We start from the raw sequence: 26,895 nt of genomic DNA, 5'->3' as shown, positions 1-26,895 counted from the left end.
CCTCTACTAGATAATGAAAACATTCACCATTAATTGACTGGCTTTAAATGTTTGGGTTTTAAGTTCAACAAACAAGTACCAAGCACAATTCTGCCACTTACTAGTCCTGTCATTTTGGGAAAATTACCTGACCAAAGTCTCAGATTTCTCATTTGTAAAAGTGAGGATACAGTAATAGTACCTACCTTGTGAGATCACTCATGTAGCACATTCAGTGCAGTGCCTGGATCAGGACAGACACCCAATAAAGAAATACTGCTACTATTACTACTGTACTGGTGGCTACTATCACTACTATCTGATAGGTGCTGGGGAATATAAAGATAAAAGACATAATCTTACAATCTAGGAGCTTAAGACTGGAGGTAGAAATAAAAAGCATTAAAATACAATGTAATGCATGTGTAGTAGGGATTCTTACCAGAAGGGTGCCTGCAATTGATTACATTTTAGTGAGATTATCTTTGTAGGCCAGGAGGAAAAAAAATCGTCTTGGAATTGTAGACCCTCCCACGTCTTCACTGGGTAGGGATCAAGTAAGTAGTTCCAGTTGTTCATCAAGAAAGGTATCAGGACATGCTTACCAATGGTTTTTGTTTGTTTTGGGTGGATTTTCTTCTTGTTGTTATTGTTGTTTTTTCAAAGGAGTTAGTCACTAGGGAGGAATAGAATAATAATGGCTTTAAATTCTCAAGATAGTGAAAGCTAGAACCAGCCCTGGTTTAGCACTTCTGAGCACAGAAAGAGCTGATCACATTGGAACTTGACACCTGGAACCTAGGCTGGCAGAATCTGAGGGCCCTTGGATCAGGGTGATGCGGGGGCAGACTGGAAGGCCCCATTCTGGCTGACTCTTGACATTGCACCGACCCCACTGTGCGGGTTCCCCACGGGTACAATGCTTTATCTCTTTACATCTTCCGCTAAATACCCTTGCTGCCTTGCCCCTCACACAGCTGCCAGTTCATACACAACCTGTTATTGTGGAAGAAACCAGGATGCCTCTTTACAGTTTAGGGTACAGCTGTTGTGCCTCCCAGTTCATCTCTAGAGTGCAAATGTTTTTGCCCTCACATACCAGTAACAGAAAACCCTAAAGTCCAGACTGTCCTCCCTCCAACTCCCTCTTTGTAACCGTAAGTCCTTGCTGCCTCATCTGCTGAGGTGACTGGGAAGTTGACCAGGGCACCTCCTGTTAGAGAACTCTGGGGTGTGGGCAGCCCACCCCCAGAAAATACAACCAATCACCTTTCAGGAATTAGGGGCACATGGCCAATTTTGCCCCATCTCTCTTTCAGGTGCCTCTTAAGCACGGCAAATCCTGTATGCATAAAGGAGAAGGAGTAGGAGGGAGGACAGTCTAGACTTCTGGGATTTCTATTACTGGTTTGTGAGGGCTCAAATATTTGCACTGTAGAGATGAATTGGGAGGCACAACAGTTGTACCCTAATCTCCATAAGAGGTATCCTGGTTACTTCCAGAACAACAGACACTTGCATAAGCTACAGTAGCAGGAAGCAAGGAGTGATGAATTCTGTAAGACGAAGTATTGGAGGAAGACTTCTGAGAGGTCAGGCCTGAACAGGTTTTTGAAGAATGAGTAGTTTACAGTGATAGAATGGAGGAAGTTCCTTACAGACAGGAAGAACAGGATGGACAAAAGCTTTACTAACCCAGGACATAACATGTTTCTTCAGTGACTTCAAAGTACCCTTGTCTACTTTGCTAGTTTTGGAACATTTCTTGTTCCAGTACTTAGTGATAACTTTCCTCAGCTCTTCAGAAAGCACAAGTTTAATTTATGTAAAGTATTTAGAGGAGAGCCTGGCACATGGTTAGCACTATCTTAGTGAAACTTTCGATAACTACATAGCTCAACTTTTTAAATATAAAATGTAAAAATAATTCTCAAGCCCAACCAACCACTCTTTCCTGTTCTCTGCTCTTGCCCACCTCAAACTCCATCCTTCAAAAATCCCAAACACTGAATTTCAAAAGCTAAACACAAAACATCCAAAATGGAGAGATGTTGCAGGGCAATGTGAGATATTTTTTGTCTGGGGGGTGACGGTTGGCAAACAGTATCTATTGTAAAACAAGGCTTGAAAAACTTAGTGTTATTTCCCAAGCCCTATTTCGGAGGTTTGTTTTAAATAATTGCATCTTGGCCCTCTAAGAACCTTGTCCTCGTCAGTAGGCCCCCGCGTCGGAGCGCACACGGAAAATCGGTGGAGTGCGGCACCAGGCAAGGGGTGGTGGTTCCCGCAGTGAGTGCCAGATAACCAGGGCGCTGGAAGTAATTGGACCTCCAGGAAAGGTTAAGAGAAAGGAAAGGTCGGCCTAGATTTAGGGCGGAAGACTCAGAAGGGAGAAGTAACGAGCTGTGCTTGTCAGATAGGAAGAAGGTCCAGGTGAGACGCTGTAAGGATGCGAGAAGAGAAAGGTAACGTGGCCACGGTACACACCGGGAGCGCCGGGTCCAATGGGAGGAGGGCGAGGGCCGCTCCTCTAGCTGCCCGAGGACGTCAGCACGCCTAGGCGGACGCTGGGCCAGTGGGAGGCCGGCAGGGGCAGGGGCGGAGTCTGGAGGAATCGGAGCTGGGGCGCACTGAGGCTGTTGGCTGTGTGGTGTGGTCATCGTGGGAGGGACGGCCGCGCCGGCGGCGGTGGACGCTGGCCGCTGCCACTTCCCGCATGGTGCTAACTCCTCACTAGGCAGCGGTGAGGCCTGAGGGGCGGCTCGGGGTCGAGGCTTCCCGTCTCCTGCACTTCCTCCTGCAGCGGCCGTCTCGGTGGGCGGGATGGCGGCGGCCTGGGAGAGCGACCACGCATCCGCGCCCCGGCTGCTTCTGCTCCTGCTGCTTCCACTGATGTGGGCCACGGCTGCGGTCCGGGCTGTCCCTGACGAAGACCTTGGCCACCGGAACAAGGAACCACCGGCGCCGGCTCAGCAGCTGCAGCCGCAGCCCGTGGCCGTGCAGGGCCCCGAGCCGGCTCAAGCCGAGGTGAGCCGGAAGGGCTGGAGCGGGCGGGGCTCCTCCGGGTACCAGGTTCCCAGCCGCCCAGAGAGCCGCCCGAGGCAGCAGGCTGCCGGCTGGGGGGAGGGGAACCCGGCCTAGCTCCCGGGGATGGAAAACGGTGGAGGGAGCTTTTTTCGGTGTCAGGCCTGGCCTCGCCTGGCTCTTTTGGGGGAACGGAAGGGGAGCCCTAGCAAGTAGCACACTAATCCTTTAGTTCAGGAAGACGAAGATGCTCCTGAGGAATGGGGGTCTTGTTGATCAAGATGTATTTTGTTAGAGCTGGAAATACTCATCCCAAGTAATAAATTTAACAGGGCAGCTGGGAGGCTTTCCATATTTTCATTGTTGAAGCAGCTTATCCTGAACTGTTTACTCAAATTAAGCTTTGAACAACTGTGGGTTGTCGTCTTCCCGCCCCCCGCCACCCCCCATGTAAATGGATTTTGAAGCGTAACTCTCACTTTTTTGAAAACGTGTTCTTGCTTGTAAGGAAGTAGCCCTTAGGAACGCCGAGGAATAATCAGTCTTTGGCAGTGGTACAAAGTGCTGCAGAGGTGTGGGATGCCAGAACTAAATTTATAAGTATACCAGAATTGTCCTTCGCCTTCCCTAATAGGTAGTGATTGTCTTAGTTTATATGAATAGAACCACTTCATCACCTGTATTCAGATTTCGGCAGCGTTTGTAAGTGTCTTCTGTCTACCAGTCCTGGGCTTGCTCCTCATTTCCAATTTGGACTCCTGAATTCAGGCCCTCCGTCCTTGTAGGGGAGGGTTTGGCATCCAGACCCCCTACCGCTCCACTTTCGCCCCAGGCTGTAGTCAGGCCTGTCTCCACCCAGGGAATCTTCCTAAACTTTGAATTCTATTTTACTTATTAGAAATCTTCGAAATCTTCACTGAGCTGCCCCTGCCTGCTGAATTCAGTCCAGCCTCTTCAGCAGGCTGTTCATTTTGTTTCCTGATCGGGCTTTCATCAGCCTCCGGGCTTTTGAGTCACTCTCCCTTCCTCGTGTGCTGAGACCTTGCCATGTGCTCCCTGGTAGTCTCTCCAACAAAAGGTCTCCTAAAAAGGCTTCAGTGCACTCCAAGCCCAAGGACCAGCAGATACCTCCTCTCTCTGAAGACTTCCCTACCTGGTTAAAACTTATTTCTCTCTTGTCACTCCTGGGCTTGGCTGACACTGCCTGCCATTTTCAGTTCTGAAATTGAACTGAAATGCTGATTCATGACATTTATTCTCAGAGTTTATCATCTAGCCTCCTGTCATTTATCTCACTGGAGGTTTTCTTTTTTTTTTCTTCCCCCAAACAGTAACTATTTTGGGTTAAGGAACTTTGTGAGTGAAAAAAAGATATTTTGAATGTAACTTTCCAGGCCTTTTATTAAAGGTCTAGTCATACAGTGATTCTTGAGACACAAATAGTGGTAGTAGGTATGGTTATTAATAATACCCTTTCGACAACTACAAAAAAAAATTAGTCATGTAAAATGAAGTGAACAGTATCTAGTGACCATATTTAAGTGGTCTTAAGGTTTCTTGCCTTTAAAATTGGGGAAGTGGAGGGAAAAGGCAGGCATATATAATATGATTTTTGTTTTTAATAATTTGGTATATTAATGGTTCATTTTTTATAGAAATTTATTCTAATTTCTATATTGTAATAGAATCCAATTGTTTTAATTATATTTTCATGTAATTTTTTGATATGGCCTAACTATATTTTTCTCTGACAGTACTACAGCATGTTGGAAGACATCTTTTTTTAAGGGTAGGATATTTAAAGAGTAGGATATATATCCACTCAGAGTGGATTCCTGAAAATGGAGTGGGAAAAATTTCTTCTTTACTGGTAGGCAATCAAGTGTAAAGATGTATTATTAAAATGTAATTATAGGGTGCTGTGTAGCAGATAACTGAATTTTTTTAAAGTATATTTTATTGATTATGTTATTACAGTAGTTCCAATTTTCTCCCCCTTTGCTCACCTCTGTGCAGTACCCCCCTTCCCTCCAGCAATCCCATCCCCCTTAGTTCATGTCCATGGGCCATGCATGTAAGTTCTTTGGCTTCACCTTTTTCTTTATTATTCTTAACTTCCCCCTGTCTATTTTGTACCAATCGATTATGGTTCTTAATCCCTACACCATATTCCCCTTTCTCCCCCTCCCCCTTCCCAGCTGATAACCGTTCAGATGATCCCCATACCTATGATTCTGTTCCTATTCTGGTTTGCTTAGTTGGATTTTGTTTTTATTTTTTAGATTCAGTAGTTGATAGTTGTGAGTTTGTTGTCATTTTAGTGTTCATAGTTTTGATCTTTTTCTTATGTAAGTCCCTTTAATATTTCATATAATAAAGGCTTGGTGATGATGAACTCCTTTAGCTTCACCTTGTCTGGAACACAGTTCATCTACCCTTCCATTGCAAATGATAGCCTTGTTCTGGATAGAGTAATCCTGGTTGCAGGTTGCCTTTCATCACATTGAATACAGCTTGCCAGTCCCCTCCTGCCTGCAAAGTGTCCTCTGGGATATAGGCTGATAGTCCTGTAGCCACCCCCCACCCCACCCCCGTAGGCAACTCTCCACCTTTCTCTTGCTGCCCCCAGGACTCTTTATCTTTCACCTTTGGCATCTCAGTCATGATGCATCCTGGTGTGGTCCCCTCTGGGTCCAGCTTTCCCTGGACCCTCCGTGCTTCCCAGACCTATATGTTGATCTCCTTCACAAAATTTGGGAAGTTTTCCTCATTTTTTCAATTCTTCTTCCTCATTCTGCACTGTTTGACAGTTTGTTTTTTTTTCTTATGTTCCAAATCATTGATTTGAACCTTGGTTTCCTTCCCTTCACCATTGGTTTTGTGTGGATTTTCCTTCGTTTCACTTAGCATAGCCTTCACTTCTTTTCTTATGCTTTTGCCGTACTCAAGCATATCTGTCAAGCTTGTGAACATCTTTATCACCAGTGTTTTGAATTCTTCGTCTGTTAGGTCATCTATCTCCTCGTCGCTTAGTTCTCCCACTGGAACCTTGATTCGTTTCTCCTTTTGGGCCATACTTCTCTGTCTCCTCATTCTGACAGGCTCCTGTGTTTGTTTGCCTCCACATCCCAGGTAGAGCTGTCACTCCTGTTACGTTGTAAGGGGTGGAGCCTTAGGGATTCATCAGTACCATGCGACCTGTTTCACCACATTGTGGCACTGTATGTGGGGGAGGGGTCTGAGAGGGAACAGTGCCACCTGCCCAGCACTCGCTCATCTTCCAGGCACCTCTCCTACTTCTGTACTGGACTGGTGCCACTCTAGCTGCTGCCGTGGCCATCGTTCCCAGAGTGGGTGGGTCTGTGGACAGTCTAAGACCGTGGGGGCCCTTTAAACAAGCGGACTCCGCTTAGAGACTGGCAGTTTCTACCTCCACCCCAGCCCCCACTGGTGTGCACAGTCAGAAGCAATGAGGCTTGATTTTCCCTGGCGCTGGGACCCTGAGCTGCTAGGTCCGGTGAGGAGCTGGGAACACTCCCCAGGTGTCCCTCCTGACTTTAAAATGTGTGACTGCGCTTTCTGCCGACCTGCAGCTGGTGCCACTGCTGCCGCCTCCACACTGCGTCCTCTCTGCCCTGGCTCCGCCCCTCTCACCTGTCTGGATGAGTATTTCTTGTTTATATGTTTGTTTGCTGGACTTTATATCTTTGTTTGCTGGACTTCCATGCAGTTTGATTTTCTGGAACTTCGGTTGTTTCTAGTTTTGAGGTAGTTGTATTCCTTAGTTGTGGAGGGGGAGAAGCAGAGTGTCTGTCTACGCCTCCATCTTGGCTGGAAGTCCCCCATATAGTAGATAACTGAATTTTTTAAAAAGATTTTATTTATTTATTTTTAGAGAGAGGGGACGGGAGGGAGAAAGAGAGAGAAACATCCAAGTGTGGTTGCCTCTTGTGTGCTCCCAATTGGGGACCTGGTCCATAACTCAGGCATGTGCCCTGACTGGGAATTGAACTGGCGACCCTTTGTGCTCAATCCACTGAGCCACACCAGCCAGGTCAGATAACTTAATTTTTAATAGCTTTCTACATTGGGTATATTTTTTCCCTATCATCAGATAAAAAAATATTGGGGCAATTCATTCTGAGCTTAATGGTACAATTAAACCCCTGTTTGCAAACTCATGAAAAAACGTATTGTTGATCATTTGGATTCTTTCATTTATACAGATGCTTCTAGTGACTTTCTCAGATTTTTCTTATTCCTTTCATGGGCTGAGCATGTAATATAAGAAGCATTAAGTTTTTTTAGTTGAGGGAAATCAGATAGGTTTAATAAAGGTAATTTATAATTTGCTGTATACGCTGGAAGTCCCAAGAACTGATTAGATAACACTGTTGGTAAAGCCACAAAGCCTATTATTTGACCCAGTACGAATTTTGATATTTATTGTTTCTTGGCATTTCTCTTATTTATTATCTTTTAACTGTGAGACAACCTTCCACAAAATATCTTAAACTTTTTCTTCATTTTCATTTAGTTGCAGTTCTGCTCCATCCAGTGCAGTCTCCCAACTCTAACCTTTTTATAGCTAAGATCGAGGCCATCAGGTGTGAGGACTCTTGTCTTGCGCAGGATTGCTGTGTCAGAATGAAGTGGACATTATGTTACTGAATTCATTTTTTGGTGTTTTGCCACCAAAGCAATTCATTAAAATAAAATCAGCAAAACATTTAATACCTCTCAAATGTCAAAATTTATAAACATTAAAAAATGATATTCATAAAGTTGTTAAACATTCATTAAAATCAAACTTTAAATATTATTCTAATGTAAATTAACAAGTAACATTAATAAAAATAAAATATTTAAAAAAAACTAAATCATTCATAAAAAGAAAACGATAGTGAAAATTTATAATAAAATATAATTTTACCTTTTATTGTAATGTAATCTTTTAAAACCATTTTTATCCATGATGTCATTTTTTAAGTTGAACATATATTTTTGTGCATGTTTTCCAACTTCTGAAAAAGGTTCTTCTGACTTCATACGATAAAGTAATGGCAAGGAGACAGTTTTAAGCCAGTTCTAAACATTTCCTTCTGACTCTTCAAATAATTTCACCTCTTATGATAACTTTTGTTGACTGACCTTTTGTCTTTATGCAGGGACATCAGTCTTTCTTGGTAGCAAGCTGTAGATTTTTTTCAAAGGAAGCATCTTCATCTTCCCTAGTTTCATCATGTGTAGATGGAGGTTCTGATGCAGGTGTCCATGTCAATTTCAGTAGTCTTCTGATAATTATTTTTCATGGTTGACTGTCATTTTCTTTCTTGAAGATCATGGAAGTATGTAAGAATACTTTCTAAATAAAGTTTTAATATTTATAGTTTTTCAATTTGGAACTATTTACTTTGAGTAAAAAAGAGTTACTCAGCAAGTTTTTTTTTTTTTTTTTTTTAAATTATAAGTTGTTGACTCTGTTTTCAAGCTGTAAATAATTTGGGTGTCAGACCCAAATTGAAATAATGAAATAGTGTTTGTACCAAAGAAAACACTATTTCATTACTTACTGTTTCGTTACACTGTAATTGAATAGGGGAATACCAAAATTGGAATTACAGTCACCACATCTGACCCTCTTGTACACATCTTAAATATTTGCTTCTCTGCCCATATCTTCTGCCTTTTTTCAGGCACTGGACAAAGCTCATTCTTTCCATACTTCTCTGTGTCTATCTGCCTATTCTCTAACCACCAGTATTTTCCTTCCTCAATATCTTTATTCTCTCCTTTTCATTGGTTCCCTTCTGTCTGCTTACACATGCCCACAGGTTCTTTCCTATTTGGGGGAAGAAAAAGAAGGCCATTAATTTAACTCCTCTCAGTTGCATTATAAGCATACCTCTGTTCATTGCACTTCACAGATGTTGTATTCTTTACAAACTCAAGGCAAGACCCTCCACCAGCAGAAAGATTGTGAGTTGTTTCATTGCAAGACTCACTTTATTGTGGTAGTTTGGGTCTGGAACCCACAGTATCTCTGAAGTATTTCTGTGGTTTCTATTCTTAAGTTTTATAAACCAAACCTTTATCTAGGAAATGAGCCGCTTTTTCACTTTGCTTTAGTCTTCCTTATCTGGCATGAGCCCCCGTCCTTTTATTGAAATTTCATTTTTGATGGATACCTGTAACTTACCTAATTGCTAAATCCAGGGCTCTTTTTTCAGTTCTCATTTGACACTGCTACCTCTCCACTTTTTTGAAGATTGGACCCCATTTTTGTGGTACTAACTTGGGGAAATTATTTAACACTATTGGCCCTCAGATTCTCCTCTTGTGTTAACAGCTTCTTTAAGGTTTTTGAATATCAAGCAAAACAATGTCTATGAAAATACCTAGCATCCCGTTGGTAGCACAGTGAATGGTGTTTGCCCCCGTCTTGACCTTCTGTGGTGTTCTCTTGCCTGGCTTTCTAAATATCTTAAGAGTTTTTGTTTTCTCTCTTTCCCTCCTCCACCCTTTCCCCTAAATATAGACATTCCCTGAGGCTTATGTTTTTCAACTTAATCTCCCTCCGCCTTTTCCCTTGGAAATTTCATCTACTTGGAAAGCTCTAGCTGCTAAATTCAGGCTTCCAGCAGCCAGACATACCTGAGGCTGTGCTGGCCCAAACTCAGCAGTCCCATTTGTTTGACCTCTAGAAAACCTTCATTTGAAATGTTTTTTACCACCTCAAATTGAACAGATCTGAAACCAAACCCCTTATTTTTATTCCTCTTTCCCATATACCTTGTTAGGAATACTAGTATTTCTCTTAGCCAGATAGAAAACCTGAACCATCATCTTTGATTCTCTCGTTCTAAAGTTCTGTTGATTTTCCTTTCTATTATGAAAGGAATTTTGTCTCCTTCCATATTATCAAAATTAGTCTTATGCAGCTGACCTCCTAATTAATTGGTCCAGTGACTGGTATTCTATACTTTCGGCCCTGATGTATCAGTCACAGTGCCTTAATCATGTTTTTGTCTTCTGCTCAGAAACTTCTGAGGGCTTCTCGCTTGCCTCTAAGCTGGGCCAAAACCATACAGGATTTTCACTCTGAGCCCTATTTATCTTATGTTACCCCAGCCATTCATCTGATGGTTTACTTCCTATTCTCAGAACATGTCAGTATTCTTTCAAGTTGTCAGTCTCGGGAAGGAGGTAAATGCAAATACCCCAATGCATTTTCAAGTTAGCCGCTGCATGAGTGAGTACTACAGAATTCTGCTGAGACTTTAAAGGAGCCTAATGAAATGAACCTCAGAACTGAATTCCCTCATTGGTCAGAGATTGCCCCAAAGTCGTTAACTCCTCTATACTTCTGGGTAGTGAATGAGAAAGTGCAAAGCACTTACTTTCTGGTTGGACCTACCCGAGGACATGTCAGTCTACAAGGAATTGGTCCTCCCCCCCCTCCGCCCCCCCTTGCTCACTTGTTCTGTCTCTCTCTATATATATATTTTTAATTTCCCATCCCTTTGGCAACCATGGGCTTGTTCTCAAATCTATGGGGTCTGTTTTCTGTGTGTGTGTGTGTGTGTGTGTGTTTCATTTGTTTTTCGATTGTACAAGTGAGTGAAATCATGTAGTATTTGTCTTTGGACTACTTCATTTAGCATAATTTCAAGGGTCATCCATGTTGTCACAAATGACAAGATTTCATTCCTTTTTATTGCTGAGTAATATTCCCATGTCTGTGTGCATGGGGACGCATAAACCCTATCTCCTTTATCCATTCATCTATTGATAGCCAAGATAGGAAAGCAACCTAGATGTCTATTACTAATTATACTGCAGTGAACACAGGGGTGCATGTGTCTTTCAAAGTAGTGTTTTTGTTTTCTTTGGGTAAATACCCAAAAGAAGAATTGATGGATTATATGGCAGTTCTATTTTTTATTTTTAGAGGAATCTCCATACTCTTTTCCATAGTTGCTGCACCAATTTACAACCCAGCTAACAGTGCATGAGGGTTCCCTTTTCTCCACAACCTCAACAACGCTTGTTTGATTTATTGATGATGGCCATTCTGACAGGTGTGAGGTGATATCTCATTGTGATTTTGATTTGCAGTTCCCTGATGATTAGTGATGTTGGAACATTTTTTCATTATGTCTGTTGACTGTCTGTATGTCCTCTTTGGAGGATCTATTCAGGTCCTCAGCCCACTGTTTTTGTTTTTGTTTTTATCCTTACCCAAGGACATTTTCATTTGCTTTTATAAAGAGAGAGAGAGAGAGAGAGAAAGGGAGAGAGAGAAACACCAGTGCATTGACTGGGTACTTTCCTACGCACTCAGACCAGGGATCATATGGACTGGACTTGGGGTCACATGTGCCCACCCCTGGACTAGGGATGAACCCGCAGCCGAGGCATGTGCTCCAACTGGGAATCAAACCCGGAAGCCTTCTATTACAGGAGGATGCTCCAACCACTGAGCTACACCAGCCAGGGCTGCCCATTTTTAAATCTGTTTGTTTCTTTGATGTTAAGTTGTGTGAGTGCCTTATGTATTTTAGATATTAAGTCCTTATCAGATGTATCATTTGCGAATATTTTTTTCCAGGTTGTCTTTTCATTTTGTTAATGATTTCTTTTGCTGTAAAAACTTTTCAGTTTGGTATAATCCCATTTGTTTATTTTTTGTTGTTGTGTTTGCCCATGGAGACATATCCAAACAGATATTGCTAAGACAGATATCAGAGCTTACTGCTTGTTTTCTTCTAATAGTTTTACGGTTTCAGGGCTTACATTTAAGTCTTTAATCATTTTTGACTTTATTTTTGTATGTGGTATAAGAAAGTGGTCCCATTTAATTTTTTTGCCTGTATCTGTCCAGTTTTTCCAGCACCACTTACTAAAGAGCCTGTTTTTACCCCCATTGTATATTATTGCCTCCTTTATTATAGATTAATTGACTGTCAAATCGAGGATTTATTTCTGGGCTCTGTAGTTGATGCCACTGATGTATATATTTTATGCCAGTACCATATAGTTTTGATTATTGTAGCTTTATAGGATAGTTTGACATCAGGGAGCATGAGCCTTACTTTGTTCTTAAGATTTCTTTGGCTACTTGGGGTCTTTTATGGTTCCATGTAAATTTTAGGATCAGTTGTTCTAATTCTGAGAAGAATGCCATTGGCATTCTTAACATGTGGTGGCTAAGAACCAGTACAGAACTTTGGGTAAAGAATGAGCAGCATAGAATGATGGACTTGTCACTAATTCTTTAACATGCTTGTTGCCTTTTTTGGAGCTCTGTCACATTTTCAGTTTAAAATAGCCTTAATGTGAACCCAAAACTCGTTTGTTTGGTTTTAAGTCAGGCCATATAATCTCCTAGGATATTTTTAGACTTCAGTGTAGGACCTTCCATATATCCAGCTATATTAGACCTCATGTAAGCTAGCGCCAACTCTTGCTCCAGCCTATTGAGCTTTCTGAATGTTACTTTGTCCTCTGAAGTGTTAATGAAATTTATCTCAGCTTCCTGTTATTTGAATGTCTCTTAAACATATCTTCGTCTTTCACACAAGTTACAAATAAAAAACTAAGAACTTGATTTCAACTCACAAATCTTTAGAAACTAAGGTAATTTTAATGTGTGGCTATAGTTGGTATACACTTTTTTAAAAAAATTGTTTTGTAGAATTGTACTTGGATCTGCATTGTAGCAACCTCCATCAGAGGTTTCTGTCATTACTAATGGCTTTCAAAATGATTGGACAGTAAATAAGTCTTAACGACGACGACAGAAAAATTATCTTATTTCACATACAAAATAAGAGAATTTTCAATAATTACTTCTTTCAGAAAGTAGCTGATGTATATATATATATATATTTCTTTTTATTTCAGAAAGGACTCACACCAGCTGTTCCAGTTCTTACCAATAAAGAAGATCTAGCTACCCAAACTAATTTGGGATTTATCCATGCATTTGTCGCTGCCATATCAGTTATCATTGTATCTGAACTGGGTGATAAGACATTTTTTATAGCAGCCATTATGGCAATGCGCTATAACCGTTTGACAGTGTTGGCTGGTGCTATGCTTGCCTTGGGCTTAATGACGTGCTTATCAGGTAAGCGCTTTTCCTCCTATTAAGTTTATTGGATTTAGGCAAAACGTATGGTGTTTGGCATTAAGTCACTGGATCATTCAACTAATTACGTTAGAATTTGGTTCATGTTCCATAGTTTTGTCAACGGAAATTGGTTTCAGTACATAAATTTTTACAAACTTGCATTTTTGAAATGAAATGTTTAGCTATTCAATCAAGGTATATACTCCTCACTTATTCACTTGTTTGAAATGCTTACTTTTGCTCTATACTCTTGCCTTATTTTTTTTTCCCCTTTCCTTGGTCAAGGCAAGCTTATTTATCTCTGATATCTTAGAAGTACAACCCATGCAACTACAGAGAATTACATATTCTCCTGTTGAAGGACATTTGATAATCGGTAACTGAGGAGTTTATTTTGTTCTATTAAGCTTTCTTGCCCGTTATATTGGATTGGCCAAAATGTTTGTTTTCTTTTTCCTGTAAGATGGTTCTCGTAGCACTTAGTTGTCTTTAACTTTATTTGAAACAATTTTGTTAGAGTGTATTGTGACAGCTGTCATATCAGCATGCATTTAAAAAAAAAAAGACATCAAAATTGGTGAATTTTTGTGTAGCCATTTTAATATTAAAGAAGAAAATATGCAACATTTTTGGCATATAATGCTTTATTATTTCACAAAAGGTAAAAATGCAGCTGAAATGCAAAAGAAAGATTTGTGTAGCATATGGAGAAGGTGTTGTGACTGTTTGAATATGTCAGAAGTGGTTTGTGAAGTTTCATGCTGGAGATTTCTCGTTGGATGATGATGCTCCATGGTCGGGTTGACCAGTTGACAGGGATCAGATTGAGACATTAATTGAGAACAATCAACATTCTACTACGCGAGAGATAGCCGACATACTCAAAATCTCCAAAGCAATAAAGTCATTGGTGGAAATGAAAAATGTGTCTTTTTATTTTATGGAAAAACCATACAGGCTTCTTGGCCAACCCAATAATAAAAGGAGCGATGTTCTTAGATTCCTAGTTTGTGTTGGTATTACATAGGCTTCAATTTTTCAAAGAATTAGACTCTGAGAAGGTAAACTTACCGTTAAACAAACGTACTCTAGTCTCTGATTCAGAAGTGACTGTAAGCCACGTAGTTGGGTAGAAAATAGTTAGCTTTCCCTTTAGAATAAGACTTGGGCCAGAGTCCAACTATGCCAAGTATTAGTCTAATGATGTTACTCAAGTTTCCTATCTGTAAAATGGAAATAATATCTACCTACCTTCTGTGATGCATTTTAAAATGAGTCCTTACGTTTTATATGCTCAGTCATTCACCTCTTCCCTCAGCAAGCTCTGTTTCTGGCTGCTTGCATTACTTTTTAAAGTTTAAGTCTTTTAAAACGTATTTATGAGTATTTTAATTATTAAAATAATTGGACTACTCTTCATATTTTAGAAATTAGTGTTAGCATTATTCGTATCTCACAGTAAAAAAAGTTTTCAAAAGTAAGTTTTGATTATAGGAAAAGTGGGGAGAGTTGTAAATGGTGAATTACTTCTTGAGGATGAATTTCAGTAATATCAGAGAATTTTATCTTTGAAACTGAGCTTTGAGGATAGATAACTATCTTAAAAGGCTGTCCTTGCCCATTCCCCCTCACCAGCTGACTCCTTTACTTCCCCCCACCTCTTCTTTGTGTTCACTCCGTTTACTTAGCTTCGAGTGGGGTTAGTCTCTTCTCTCCTGACCCTCTGCCCACCTCCCTCCAGGCTGGTGCTGTCTGACAGCTCTTCTCACCTGTACTGTTGGAGAGAATTGGTTGTATCCGTGTGGTCTTTAAACCTTTTACATGCGTTTCTCCAAAATAATTTTGAAAAAGTATGTACCCCTGTCCCATTGAAGTTATCTAAAACGTGTCATTTTAAGTTTAAGGAGTTGCAAAGATCTAATTTCTGGTGTATTGTATTAAAAAAAACAACTTTATGGTATTCCTTTAAAATATAACCAGTGGGATCTAAACACCATTAGTAATTTGATACTTTTCTTTAGAAAAGCATGAATAAACTCGTAACATTTAGACGTTTATGTAGTTCTTTTTTCTCCTTTATTAGTTCCATTTACTCTCCTCTGAATTTTTCTAACAATTACAAGTTTTTACTTGAAAATCTTTTATGTATCACACTGTCATATCTATTTGGAGCAAAAATATGCATATAAAATGAATTTTAAATGATGCTGAAAATTTGCTTTAAGTCACTAAGTGTTAACATTTTTTATGAATGGAGATATAGTTATTAGTATACAGTTGATCAAAGCAAAATGTATCACAAATTTAAACATTTTTTAAAGGTGGAAATGCATCTTTTAATGCAAAGATAAAACTTTAAATTATTTATATGCCCATGGATGATACTTTCTGCTAGTATGGAGCAAGGTTTAGGATCAATTCTGAGCCTTTAATTTTTTAAAAAATAGATATAAGGGCTGAGAAACTTTATTCATATAAATAATTAAGAAGAAATTTTGTTATATATAGCGTCACTCAGTTCTTTGGACTCCTGGGTTATATACAAAAAATAACATACTGATCTATCATCAAAAATGATATTTAATGTTAATGATTTTGTTGAAAGCAGAGAATTAGAAGTCATCAAGTATACCAAAAAAGGTTTTTCTGAAATTTATCAAATGACTATTTTACATATTAGTCTTATACTTAGAAGTACCTTGCATAATGAGATATATTTAGAAATGGTTGCGAAAATGTGAATATTGATGATTTCAATGTATGTTTCCCAATAAAGTATTTTAGTTTTAAATTTGTATCACATAACATCTTTTAAGTATTGAATGGGCCATAGATTTAGCTCATTCAATTTATGGAAAATGTCGACCACATTACCTAATTGCCATGGCAGTTTTAGTATGTCCGTGGTAAGTCGTCTTAAGTCAGGCTTATTTTCCGGCAGAAAGCATTTGACTTGGTTTTTGAATTTAAATAAACATGATATACATCCCTGTGATAAACATCTACTTTAGAGTTCTGATTCAAACAATGGGTGGATGGATGAATGGGTAAATGCAGCTTGGAACCCAGCTATGAGACACTGGGCTTTCCCATGTCTTTCCCATGTTCTCCGCAGCAACAAGACTTGGCCTTAGGGAAAAATGCATTTGTTTACATTGACTGGGGGTGAAAAAGGCATGGTTTTTAAGTGAAAATTATTTTTACTGAGGCCAAAATACCCTACTTCTGATTCCATAACCTTTACTTCCAGTGCCATGATCTTGTCAGAAACTTGTGTAAGACAGAAGACCCAAAGCTATACCTCTGGTTTATGATGCCTTGATTGAGGACACCAGACTTTCAAACTCCTCATGGTGCCCACATATTTTTCTGTACTTTGAGTGAAGTGCCTAGGAAGTGGAGTAAAGGCATCTTTGTAAAGGCAGAGGGCAGCTGTGAAGGGATGTGAGGAAGGAGAACCTGCGTGATTCCTTAACTGCATGTTTCCAGGCAGATGAGTTTAGGAGCGAGTATCGGGGGGAACACCCCCCAGAAAACAGAATTTGTTTATAAAAATTGTGTATTTATTCTTATATTTTAAACTTCAGTCACCTTCAAAGTACTCCCCATTTGATGCAATACACCTATCGAGACTTTTTCCACTGCTCAAAGCAGATTTTGAACTCATAGATTTGGATGATTTTAGTGCTTCGTTGTTTTTTGTTTCATCTCTTCCATATTGGCAAAATGTTTCCCTTTGAGGACTTTTTATCATCTGGGGAAAGAAAAAAACATTGGGGCAAGATCAGGTGAATAGGGAGGGTGGGGCACGTCTGTCATGTCATTTTGGTCAAAAACTGATGAACAGTCAGAGCAGTGTAGGCAAGTGTGCTCATAAGTCACCCATCATGAAATGGGCAGTCATGTCGAGAGTCTTCAAAAAAAATTCACTGAAGTGGAACGCAGCCTCTCAAAACGCCAGCTAGTACACTGATACAGATGGGTTCCTAGAACACTCATCTAGTGGAGGAAGCCTGTTCTAGAAGGGGCCTGCCCTTCAGAAGATAGTTTTGTTTTTTAGGCGGGGTGGAGGGGGGTACTCCCTCATAGTGTGGAAGTTGAACTTCTGGAAATAGTCTTTCACAAACTAGTCATCTGTGTCCCCTTGTAGTCTTTGTGTGCCCTTGGGGGTATCGGAGTTTGCAGATTGGTCACCTGCTCTTTCTACTTCAGAGTGCCAAGAGTACGAGGCAGATTGCCTGGGGTTGCATCCAGGCTCTGCCCCCCTCTCACCTAGCCTCTCTGTGCCATCTGACAGCAGGGATGACAGTCTTTCCTACTCAGAGTTTTATTATTACTGTTATTTTCCCTCCTCAAGGCCTTCCGTTTCACTCCTTATCCACTAACACCAGTGTGATTTCTGCTTCTAACATTGTTATAAAGGCTTCAATAATCAGTTTTCCTTATTAACAGGGTTCAGCTTTCACATTAATGAGCCCCCAGACCACATTCATGGGCAACCCCAACTTTTATTCTCTTGATTTCTATGACACCATGTGCTTCTAGTTATATTTCTTTCTCTCTGGAAAAAAAAAATGTACCCTAAATATTGATATTCTCTACAGTTTTATTCTTGGCCCATTTCCCCTCTCACACTAACAGTCTCATGCTGAGTGTTCTCAGTTTAATTACCTGTAAGTTAGTGATTCCCAAATCTGTATCTTCACTTCAGATAACTTTTCTTGAAACTTCAACATGCCAAGATAGACATTTGTGTAGCTCTTTTCTAACTTGATGCAAAGCACTTTGTTAAAGAAAAATGACCTCTCATTGTTCCCAGAAAAAAAGTGCTTGAGTGTTAGAGGAAAGATTTCCAAAGAAAGAAGGAAATAGAGGGACAGTAACAAGAGGAAGAACGACAAGGTTAGAATACCAAGCAGCTTTTGCTGCCTCTGGAAGTGTCAAGGCAGAAAAGATGGGATTATAATGGTAAGTAGTAACACAAGCGGTTTTTGTTGTTGTTGTTTTTTTTTTTAAGATTATCTGAGGGTAAAAGGAAAACTAAGTTTAGTAAACTTAAAAAGGCTTGCTATATTTTGCTAAAAAGTTTTTAAACCTCATGGAAAATATTTAAAGTTTATAACGTCACAAAAACAAAATAGTACAAAGAACAACTATATACCTCTTTATCCAGATTTACCTATAAACATTTTACCCCATTTGCCCTAGCATTTGTGACCTATCCATTTATATCTAAATAAATTATATGTATGTATACACATGATTTATAGATATATATACATACACACAATTTATATGTCTTATAGATGTAAGTATACGGTAGTCTCTATATTGCAGTTCACTTATCGTGGCCTCACTATCGGGATTTTTAAAAATATATTTAATTATTTGTCTCGGATTTTTTGCTATATCGCGGGATTTTGCGGTACTGTATACATATTTGTTAAAGTTACGTAGGTTTAAGAGTGCAGAATACATTTAAGAACATAAGTAGTGTTTATAAAAGTGTGCAGAAGGTTAAGGGAGTGTGGAAGGTTAATAAGGGACTGGGAATGGTTTATAAGTGTGTGGGAAGGGTTTATAAAGCCTTAAAAAATATATAAATACTAAAATAAATGTAAGGTGCCTACTTTGCGGATTTTCACCTATTGCGGGGGAGCGAGAGGTCTAGAATTTAATACCCATGATAAGTGAGGGAATACTGTACATCTACACAATTTGCTTTAAAAAAATTTTATTTTTAGAGAAAGGGAGGGAAAGAGACATCAATTTGTTGTTCCATTTGTTTATGCATTCATTGATTGGTTCTTAAATGTGACATGACTGGGGATTGAATCTGCAACGTTGGTGTATCAGGGCGACACTAACTAATTGAGCTACTTGGCTAGAGGTATATCTGCATAATTTAATAGATAAATTGATATATTACTTTAATCTATTACCCATGTTTTAATTTTGTCAGTTGACTTAATCTCTATAGCAGGATCTTGTCTAAGTCAGGTATTACATTTAGTTCTCTTTAATATTTTAATCTGAAATGTTTACACGCCTCTCCTTTGTGCTTTAACCCTTTGAGTGCCATGCATAATTCGAAATTTGGATCAACATGAGAAAAAGTTATGTCAGTATATAACCTGAGGTACAAAAAAAAGAACAAAACATAAAATACGTTTTATTCCATTGTTATTTACATTTATAGCCATTGAAAAAAGTCGCTGGAAGCAACACTGGCACTTTTGGGAAAATTTGTCAGTGTAGCTCACAGCAACGTTGGCACTCAAAGGGTTAAGATATTCACATTTTAAACAGAATAACAGCCCCTACCCCTCTAATGGACTACTTCTCATTTTGTGTTTGATGTTTCCTGGTGTTCAGTTTGAGATTATGCATTCTTGACTAGAACTCTGCATAGCTGATGTTTGTCCCTGTAAGAACATCATATCTGGCCCTCATTATGATTTAGTTTTATTCACCCAGTTAAGATTCCTTTCTTCCTTCCTTTGCAATTAATATGCAGTCCTTAGGGAAACACTTTGAGACAGTGCATATACTCTGTTCCCCATAGTTTAGCATCAACTGATGACTCCTTACAGGATTTAAGTTTTCCTTTGATGCTTACAAACTTGCTTTCTAACTCTTTTAATACCCCTTCTGCATTTACAAGTGAGCCTGGTATACTATTCTTAAGAAAGTGCTCTTGTTTGTCTCCCGCTGGTTTGTCTATTTTCAGTATAAACTCATGAATTCATTTTTTCAATGGTTTATAATTAATTATGTAACTATAGTTGCTTAAATTGTCCCTCGTGTGGTGGCTGGGGCCCCTCCAAGCTGGCTTCTGTGTCTTTGTGACATGCTACCGTTGTTTTTGTTCTCCTTCCTTTCAGGTATAACCAGATAGTACCCTCTCTGCCCAGTCCTGGAATTAGCCATTTCTCTGAGGAACATTTAAGTGGAGAATGAGATTAGAAACCAAGATCTGGGCAGCTGGCCAATAGCAGGACTGGGACCTAAACCATGGCTCCATTGAGATCTTGAGGTAGCTCTCCAGCAGTGGTGTATCAAGCAATGGGGAGGGGCCCAGCCCAGAAGGGAGGAGCACGTTTGACACTGACATTTAAATTTGCCAGTGCATGTGACAATAAAAAGCAGAGCGACCTTTATTTGATTTTATCATTGGTTTTGAATTCTCAAAGACAATGCATCCCCATGGCCTGTAGCAAGCAGAGCACGCCTACTGCCCACTGGCTCTCAGCCTGCCAGACAGGTGAAGCTGCAGCCAAACAGATGTGCTCTGGCAGTGCCCCGGGGGCAGCCTTATCATGGGGTGGAGATAGGTAGAGCGCACAGAATGCACGCCCAGTGATGAGATGCCCCGTGAGGGGAGAGTTTAAAAAAAAGGATCAGGGTGCAAAATTGGCTCATTACTGAGATTTCTTGCTTCTTGCCCTCCCAGTGGGCAGAGCTAGAAATACGTGTGTATTGTGTTTGCACGTAAGCATAGGTTTGGTAGATTTCTAAACATGGTTTTTGTTTTCAGTTTTGTAATATAACGAAATAGGGACTAGTTGTATACTTGATGTTCAGGCAGATTTAAAAGTGTTGTACCCATTTTATAAAAGAGCGGTGAAGTGAAGAATAGATTTATTATATATATGGAAATATCCTCTGTCCCTTCCATAGTTTTTAAATTTTAATTACCAAATTGATATTACTGATATAAATAATTTCACAGTTAGGATTTGGGTTCTTGATGTAGTTCCAAGTATAGTTTTTTATATAACTCATATAATTATCCTCTTTCCTTAACAGTGAAAAAGAGTGGTATTGAATAAGTTTGTTTGTTGTAAATATTATTTTTAATATATGTATAAGGGATTCATTTTCTTTCATAAGATATATTTCTTTTAAATAGTTATGAAGAAGTAGAGTTTAAATTATGCCATATGAGAATCTTGTTGTGGTTCTTCACTATAGAAGTTTGTAATATAAATATTTGTGATGAAGAAATATCATTGACATGGGAAGATGGTACAGCCTCTAGGTTATAAGATTTAAGTGTCCTTAGAGAGCATCAGTTAACCTTTTACCTAAAGTACTAAACTTATTTGAAGAGGAGTTTCTTGTCTCATGAGCAGTCTTCAACTGAACCACTGATTTTTTTTTTTTTTTTTTTTTTTTTTTTTTGATAAGCTATCTTAGGTCATTGGCTAGACCTAAGGGTTCAATATTGGTGAAGGGAAAGAAGTGGAATTATTTAAGGTTATTATGTATTAGATTAGCTTGTAATGTGAACCATTATTCTTTTAAAACAGTAAATTATGATTTCTGCAGGTAACTGTTCTTTGTTTGGTTGTGATGCCTGCTAATTAACCAGATCTGTCGTGGCCTTGCCTTCCAGTTTTGTTTGGCTATGCCACCACGGTCATCCCCAGGGTGTATACCTACTACGTTTCAACTGCATTATTTGCCATTTTTGGCATTCGAATGCTTCGGGAAGGCTTAAAGATGAGTCCAGATGAAGGTCAAGAAGAACTGGAAGAAGTTCAAGCAGAATTAAAGAAAAAAGATGAAGAAGTAAGTCATAGCATTGTTAAATATTTGGACCAAAAAGACACTCACCTAAGAATAAGCACTCTGCAGAGGTTTTTCAGTGGTCCCCATAGCTGTGTGATGTGTGTGGGATACAGAAAAATAGCTTATTTTGCTTAGTTTCCTTCTTACACCTGGCTGTGGTACGACTCTTGTCTAGGTTAGTGTGAATGTGGTAGAGAGGACGTGGGGACGCATACTAAACATGTAATCGGGTTCCTATATAGAGTGATGATAAACTTCCTGAAAAACAGGAACTGTGGTTTATAATTTTGCATTCTCCCCCCAGAGTATCTAGACTAGCAAATGATCAGTAATACCGTTTGATTGGTTTTATTGGGGAGGAATGGGAGAATTGAGAATAGAGCATTTGTTGCTCTGTGAGACAGTGGTTCGAAAGGTAAGTTTGGGGTCACATAACATTAGATTGTTGGAGCATATTCTATAGAATGTAAACCTCTTCAAAAGAAAGATTAAGTCATTTTGTGCAATTTTGTTCGTTTCCTGGGATTAATGTCATTTTTTTAAAAAACTTAGTTTCAACGAACGAAACTCTTAAATGGACCAGGAGATGTGGAAACGGGTACAAGCACGATACCTCAGAAAAAGTGGCTGCATTTTATTTCACCCATCTTTGTTCAAGCTCTCACACTAACATTCTTAGCAGAGTGGGGTGATCGCTCTCAACTGACGACGATTGTTTTGGCAGCTCGAGAGGTGAGTGGTAGTTGAGACATGACTGCTTGCTCATTAAAACTGAGCCTACCAATGGTACTTTGCTCCAGAGGACACTGGACAGGGGATTAGTTCATACGCTAGACTATTTGTTTTAGCTGGTAATACTGATTCTCTTTAAAATTGACCTTCTTGAACCTGGTTGGGTAGCTTGGTTGGTTGAAGTGTCGTCCCAATACACCAAGGTTGTAGGTTGTATCCCTGGACAGGGCACATATAAGAATGAACCAATGAGTGCATAAATAATTGGAACAACAAATTGATGTTTCTTTCTCTCTCTAATGTCAACTTAAAAATAATACTAAAATTGACCACCCCACCCCCCGCCCCCTTTCTGCAGTCAGATGGTATTCCTGTGTGCAAACTCAATTGCTCTCTTTTGACCCATCTTGCTGGATCTTCTTCAGTTTTGCTAGAGTGATGCCGTGTCAGTTGGCTTGGCTTTCTTTTCTCAGAATTTTGTTGTATTTGTTGCAAATATGTCTAAATTGATATAAATTATTGAAGGCCAATTTGGCATTAAATACCTAAAACCATAAAAGTGGGTATCTTTGGGTTCTTCTGTTCCTTGTGTTAAAAAAAAAAAAAAAAAAAAAGTGTTGCAAAAATGACATAGAGAATTTAAGTCTTAGCCCCAAAATAATAAGGCCTAGGATGGTGAGCTAGAACAGAGCTCTCAGGTCATCTTGTTCCAGCCTTGACTCTACTGATAAGGAACCTGAGGCCCAGAGAAATGGGGTGATTTGTCAGAGGACAAACGCTAATGGGCAGCAGGGGCAAGGACTAGAGCCCAGGCTGTCTTCTAGCTTTTTCTACTATATCTTGTTCATAGTTTTCAAATGCTATTTACTTAAAAGATACCCATTAAAAAATTTTTAAATCTTTCCTTTGAGGGTAATAGCAGAATTTCACACAAGGGGTCTATTCCTGTTCACAGACTTAATGAGATTAGCCAAGGAGGTGGTTGTGGAATTTTCAGAATGCTGCTGCTGCTACTTTTCAGGCTTTTCTTGATATTAACTAATATTCATCTGTTTTTATATCTGTTAAATTAATTGTTTTTATCTGATGGTGAGATTTAGATAACAGGCTTGATTTGAATTTGTTTTTAACTCCTAGTTAATATAAAAAAGGTTCCTTAACAAACTACAGTTTAAGATAGTTGGGGCAGGGCCTTTTGGTCAGAGAAACTTCAGAAATGCTGTATTTTGGGAAAAAAATGGAATCTGGTTTTTCAGTCGATTCCATATTTTAAAACAAACTTTAATTTTAAGTGTCACTTTAATAGTTTTGCCCTATAATTGTCTTGATTTCTAGCCTATTTTAATTGAATTTCAGATTCCCAGAATTGGGACTTGAAAGTAAGAGGCCTTTTGTTGTGGTGGTCCTGCCTGGTGCACTAAAATGATGACAGAATTCTTGCATTTTCCTTAATACTATCATCTGAAGGGCAGAGTGACTTGCGAAAGGCTCAGGATTCCCTACCTGTATGAGTTCCCTTGATTTAGCTGCGTGGCGCATGCTGAGTGGGCTTGAGTCTCTGGCTGGGAGGCCACATTACTGCAGCACCTCTCTGTAACTATAGGCACCATAGATACGTGTGTGTGTGTGTGTGTGTGTGTGTAAAATGAGCTCTTTAAGGGTAGAAATACGGTTTTGTTTTTAATCCCTTAACATTTCTTTTTTGTAAAAACCATGCAGTCTATTTCAATCCATTTTAGTCTGAACTTCATTTCTGCTTCCAGTATAATTTAATGTCCCCACACTGAATTTCACAGAATCCTAGTGTTCCTTGACGTGGTAAAAGTTGAGAAGGTTCCAGGGTCAACTAAATTTGGCAAATAATATATCCTGGTGTTTATTGTTTTGAAGATTGAGTATACAAAACAACAGACTGAAAAATCCTGTAGTGAAAGAATTGTTTAATTTCATTTAACCCAGTGATTTTTCAAATACCACTTTCAACTAGAATGAACGCTTCTTCTGCCTTACCAGTTCCAGAAGTTATTATATACAGTGTGGTAAACGGAGTCCCACTCCTTTTTCCCAGCAGCTGTTTTAAACCGTCTCCATTTCCCCAGTTTCTGCGCATCCACTGCCTGCTCCTCAGTAAACAGCCTCACCTGCTACTTCAGCGAGAAGCAGAAACCGTTCTGCTTCATTCCCACCTATCCCATGGCATCCTTTCCACCCTGTATTCTGGATCCTGCCCCATGCCCCCACTTAGAGCTGAAATCTTTGCCTTCCTCTCATCTAAAAAAGTTTTACCCCTCCCCTTCCTCAGTTCTACTTCTCTTCCAAATACCATTGTCTTCCTCCCTTTCCCTCAGTCTCAGAGGGCTTGGTTTCTACTTCTTGCTTACTAAATCCCAAGGAACTCTCATTGTGGTCATCCTGGGAGGCTGTTTGCCTGGCCACCTTTTCAGTCTCCTTTGAGCACCTCCTCCTCGATCACCCCTTCAGTCTTGCTTTCCTGAGGACTATGTTCCCAGCATCCTCCTCTGCATTTTTTCCTAGGGCTATTCAGTCCTGTAGCTCCTTCACCATTGAACTCAATTGATCCTGGACATTCTCCATTTTACCTCCTGCCATTACCCATAAACCCTTTCTCCATTGCTTCCCTTACCTTTCTGATCACATTGATATTACCATAATTATCCAGATAATGGTCACTGAGAAACTTGGCTGTCATGCCTGAGGACAGTATGGGGAAGGAGGGCTGCAGGGTCTCTGTTCTTAGGAAACAGTCAAACTATACTTAGGCTTGCTTTGTTTCCACACTACAAAATACTGCCTAAGGGAAGAGACGCCTAGGTTAAGTCTCCTTAGCACTGAGCTGACTGTTGCCTGTGGATTAAGTTTAATAACAGCTGAAAGGTTGAATTAGGGTTGTTTTGACCTTACACATTTTTTCCTACTTTTATCTCTAGTCCTAGGTATAATTGAAACATCCCTTCAAGCAGCTGTTATTTCAAGTTTTATAAATATACATCTGAAATTTTAAACCATTTTATGTTTTTGTTGTCAGTCTCCGTTTTCAGTGCTTCATAGTTATCTTTCTCAAGTAGCAGTTTCAACCCTGGTTTTAAATTCATGTTCCTTGTTCCCAGGATCCTTATGGCGTAGCTGTGGGAGGTACGGTGGGACACTGCTTATGCACTGGGCTGGCTGTGATTGGAGGAAGAATGATAGCACAAAAAATCTCCGTCCGAACTGGTAAGACTTTTCCTTTTTAATTACCAAACAAACAAAAACCCCTATGTTAACTTTTGGAATCACTCAAGAGAGCTTAGAAAGGGGCAGTTTGCTCCCACTAGGTTTTTACTCTCAAGTAGACTTGGTCTTTGTAATGATTAATCTCTGAGAGGTCCATTGTGTTGCCTCTGCTGTTGCAAACAGGCTTTTTCACTTGTGTGGATGTTGTAAGACAAATTCATGTATAAGCATTACTGGATTCATGGTAGCTTTTTGTTAAGATTAATTTAAGTCAGTAAAACAATCATCATGTGTAAATATGAGAACTTTTTGGCCAAAAAATATGTCTTACAAGATTCAGAATCAAAGGTAAAGACCATATTACTGATTCTGAAAATTTCATAAAGATGTCTCTCTGCTTGCCAGCAGCTGTTGGACACCCTCTTTTATTACTGGGTTGTGAGATGAATTCTAGTTCAACTGTAGTCTCATTGTCTTAGTGTAATGGAGAAGATACTGATTCTTCCTATTCATAGTCAGCCATATTAAGTATTCCTTGCATTTCTAATTTGTTTTTAAGGTTTATTTATTAGATTGGAAGAATAATGGGCAACATTTTGGCTTCTTCATAGAGGAATTTTGTCTTAATGTAACTTTTTTCTCTTTTCTTACAGTGACAATCATAGGAGGCGTTGTATTTTTGGCGTTTGCATTTTCTGCACTATTTATAAGTCCTGATGCTGGTTTTTAACAAGCTCTTTATTCCTTTGTATTTAGTTTAAGATAGGTAACTCTTGTGTTTATGTACATAGTGTACATGGGAACTAAAAGTGATGGAAAAATACTGTATTTTGTAGCAATGAATTATTATGTGCCCCCCCCAAATTAATTGATTCTATTTGCAACATGGATTTTTAAAAGAAACCTGAGGTCTAAGTGTGGATTTTTCTTTTCTCCAGCATAATTATGTTAATACATTTCTGTTTTGAGGACTTTTTTGGCTTTTGGTGGAGGGTACAGAACCTTTGTGTAGTGGGGTCAACCATTTGACTTCCTTTTAGCACTGACCCCTTTAAAAGGAATATACTTTTTTCTTCTTCCCCCGGATCACTGAGGTGCTTTAATATGCTTATCTTACAACTTTTCCTCGGGGAAGAATGAATTAATTTCCAACTTTTAAAGCATTTCTCGGAGCCAGTAAGCAGTAGTTTAATCCTAAGTCTTTTCAAAATTAGGTT

General features: G+C 39.4%; 1 protein-coding gene across 1 annotated transcript; it reads left to right on the top strand.

The window, feature by feature from the left end:
- Positions 1–1,932: 1,932 nt before the first annotated feature.
- Positions 1,933–26,895, top strand: TMEM165 (transmembrane protein 165). Its single transcript, XM_090266858.1, has 6 exons — positions 1,933–3,006; positions 12,910–13,135; positions 21,537–21,712; positions 22,265–22,444; positions 25,573–25,678; positions 26,332–26,895. Exons 1-6 carry the CDS (start codon positions 2,803–2,805, stop codon positions 26,406–26,408), a joined length of 969 nt encoding a protein of 322 aa, XP_090122984.1. The 5' UTR covers positions 1,933–2,802; the 3' UTR covers positions 26,409–26,895.

This window comes from Furipterus horrens, unplaced genomic scaffold (assembly GCF_987537825.1).
Source record: "Furipterus horrens unplaced genomic scaffold, mFurHor1.1.pri manual_scaffold_2, whole genome shotgun sequence".
In the NCBI taxonomy this organism is placed as follows: Eukaryota; Metazoa; Chordata; class Mammalia; order Chiroptera; family Furipteridae; genus Furipterus; species Furipterus horrens.
The sequence above is the reverse complement of the archived record's forward strand: the minus strand, read 5'-3'. Positions and strand labels throughout refer to the sequence as shown.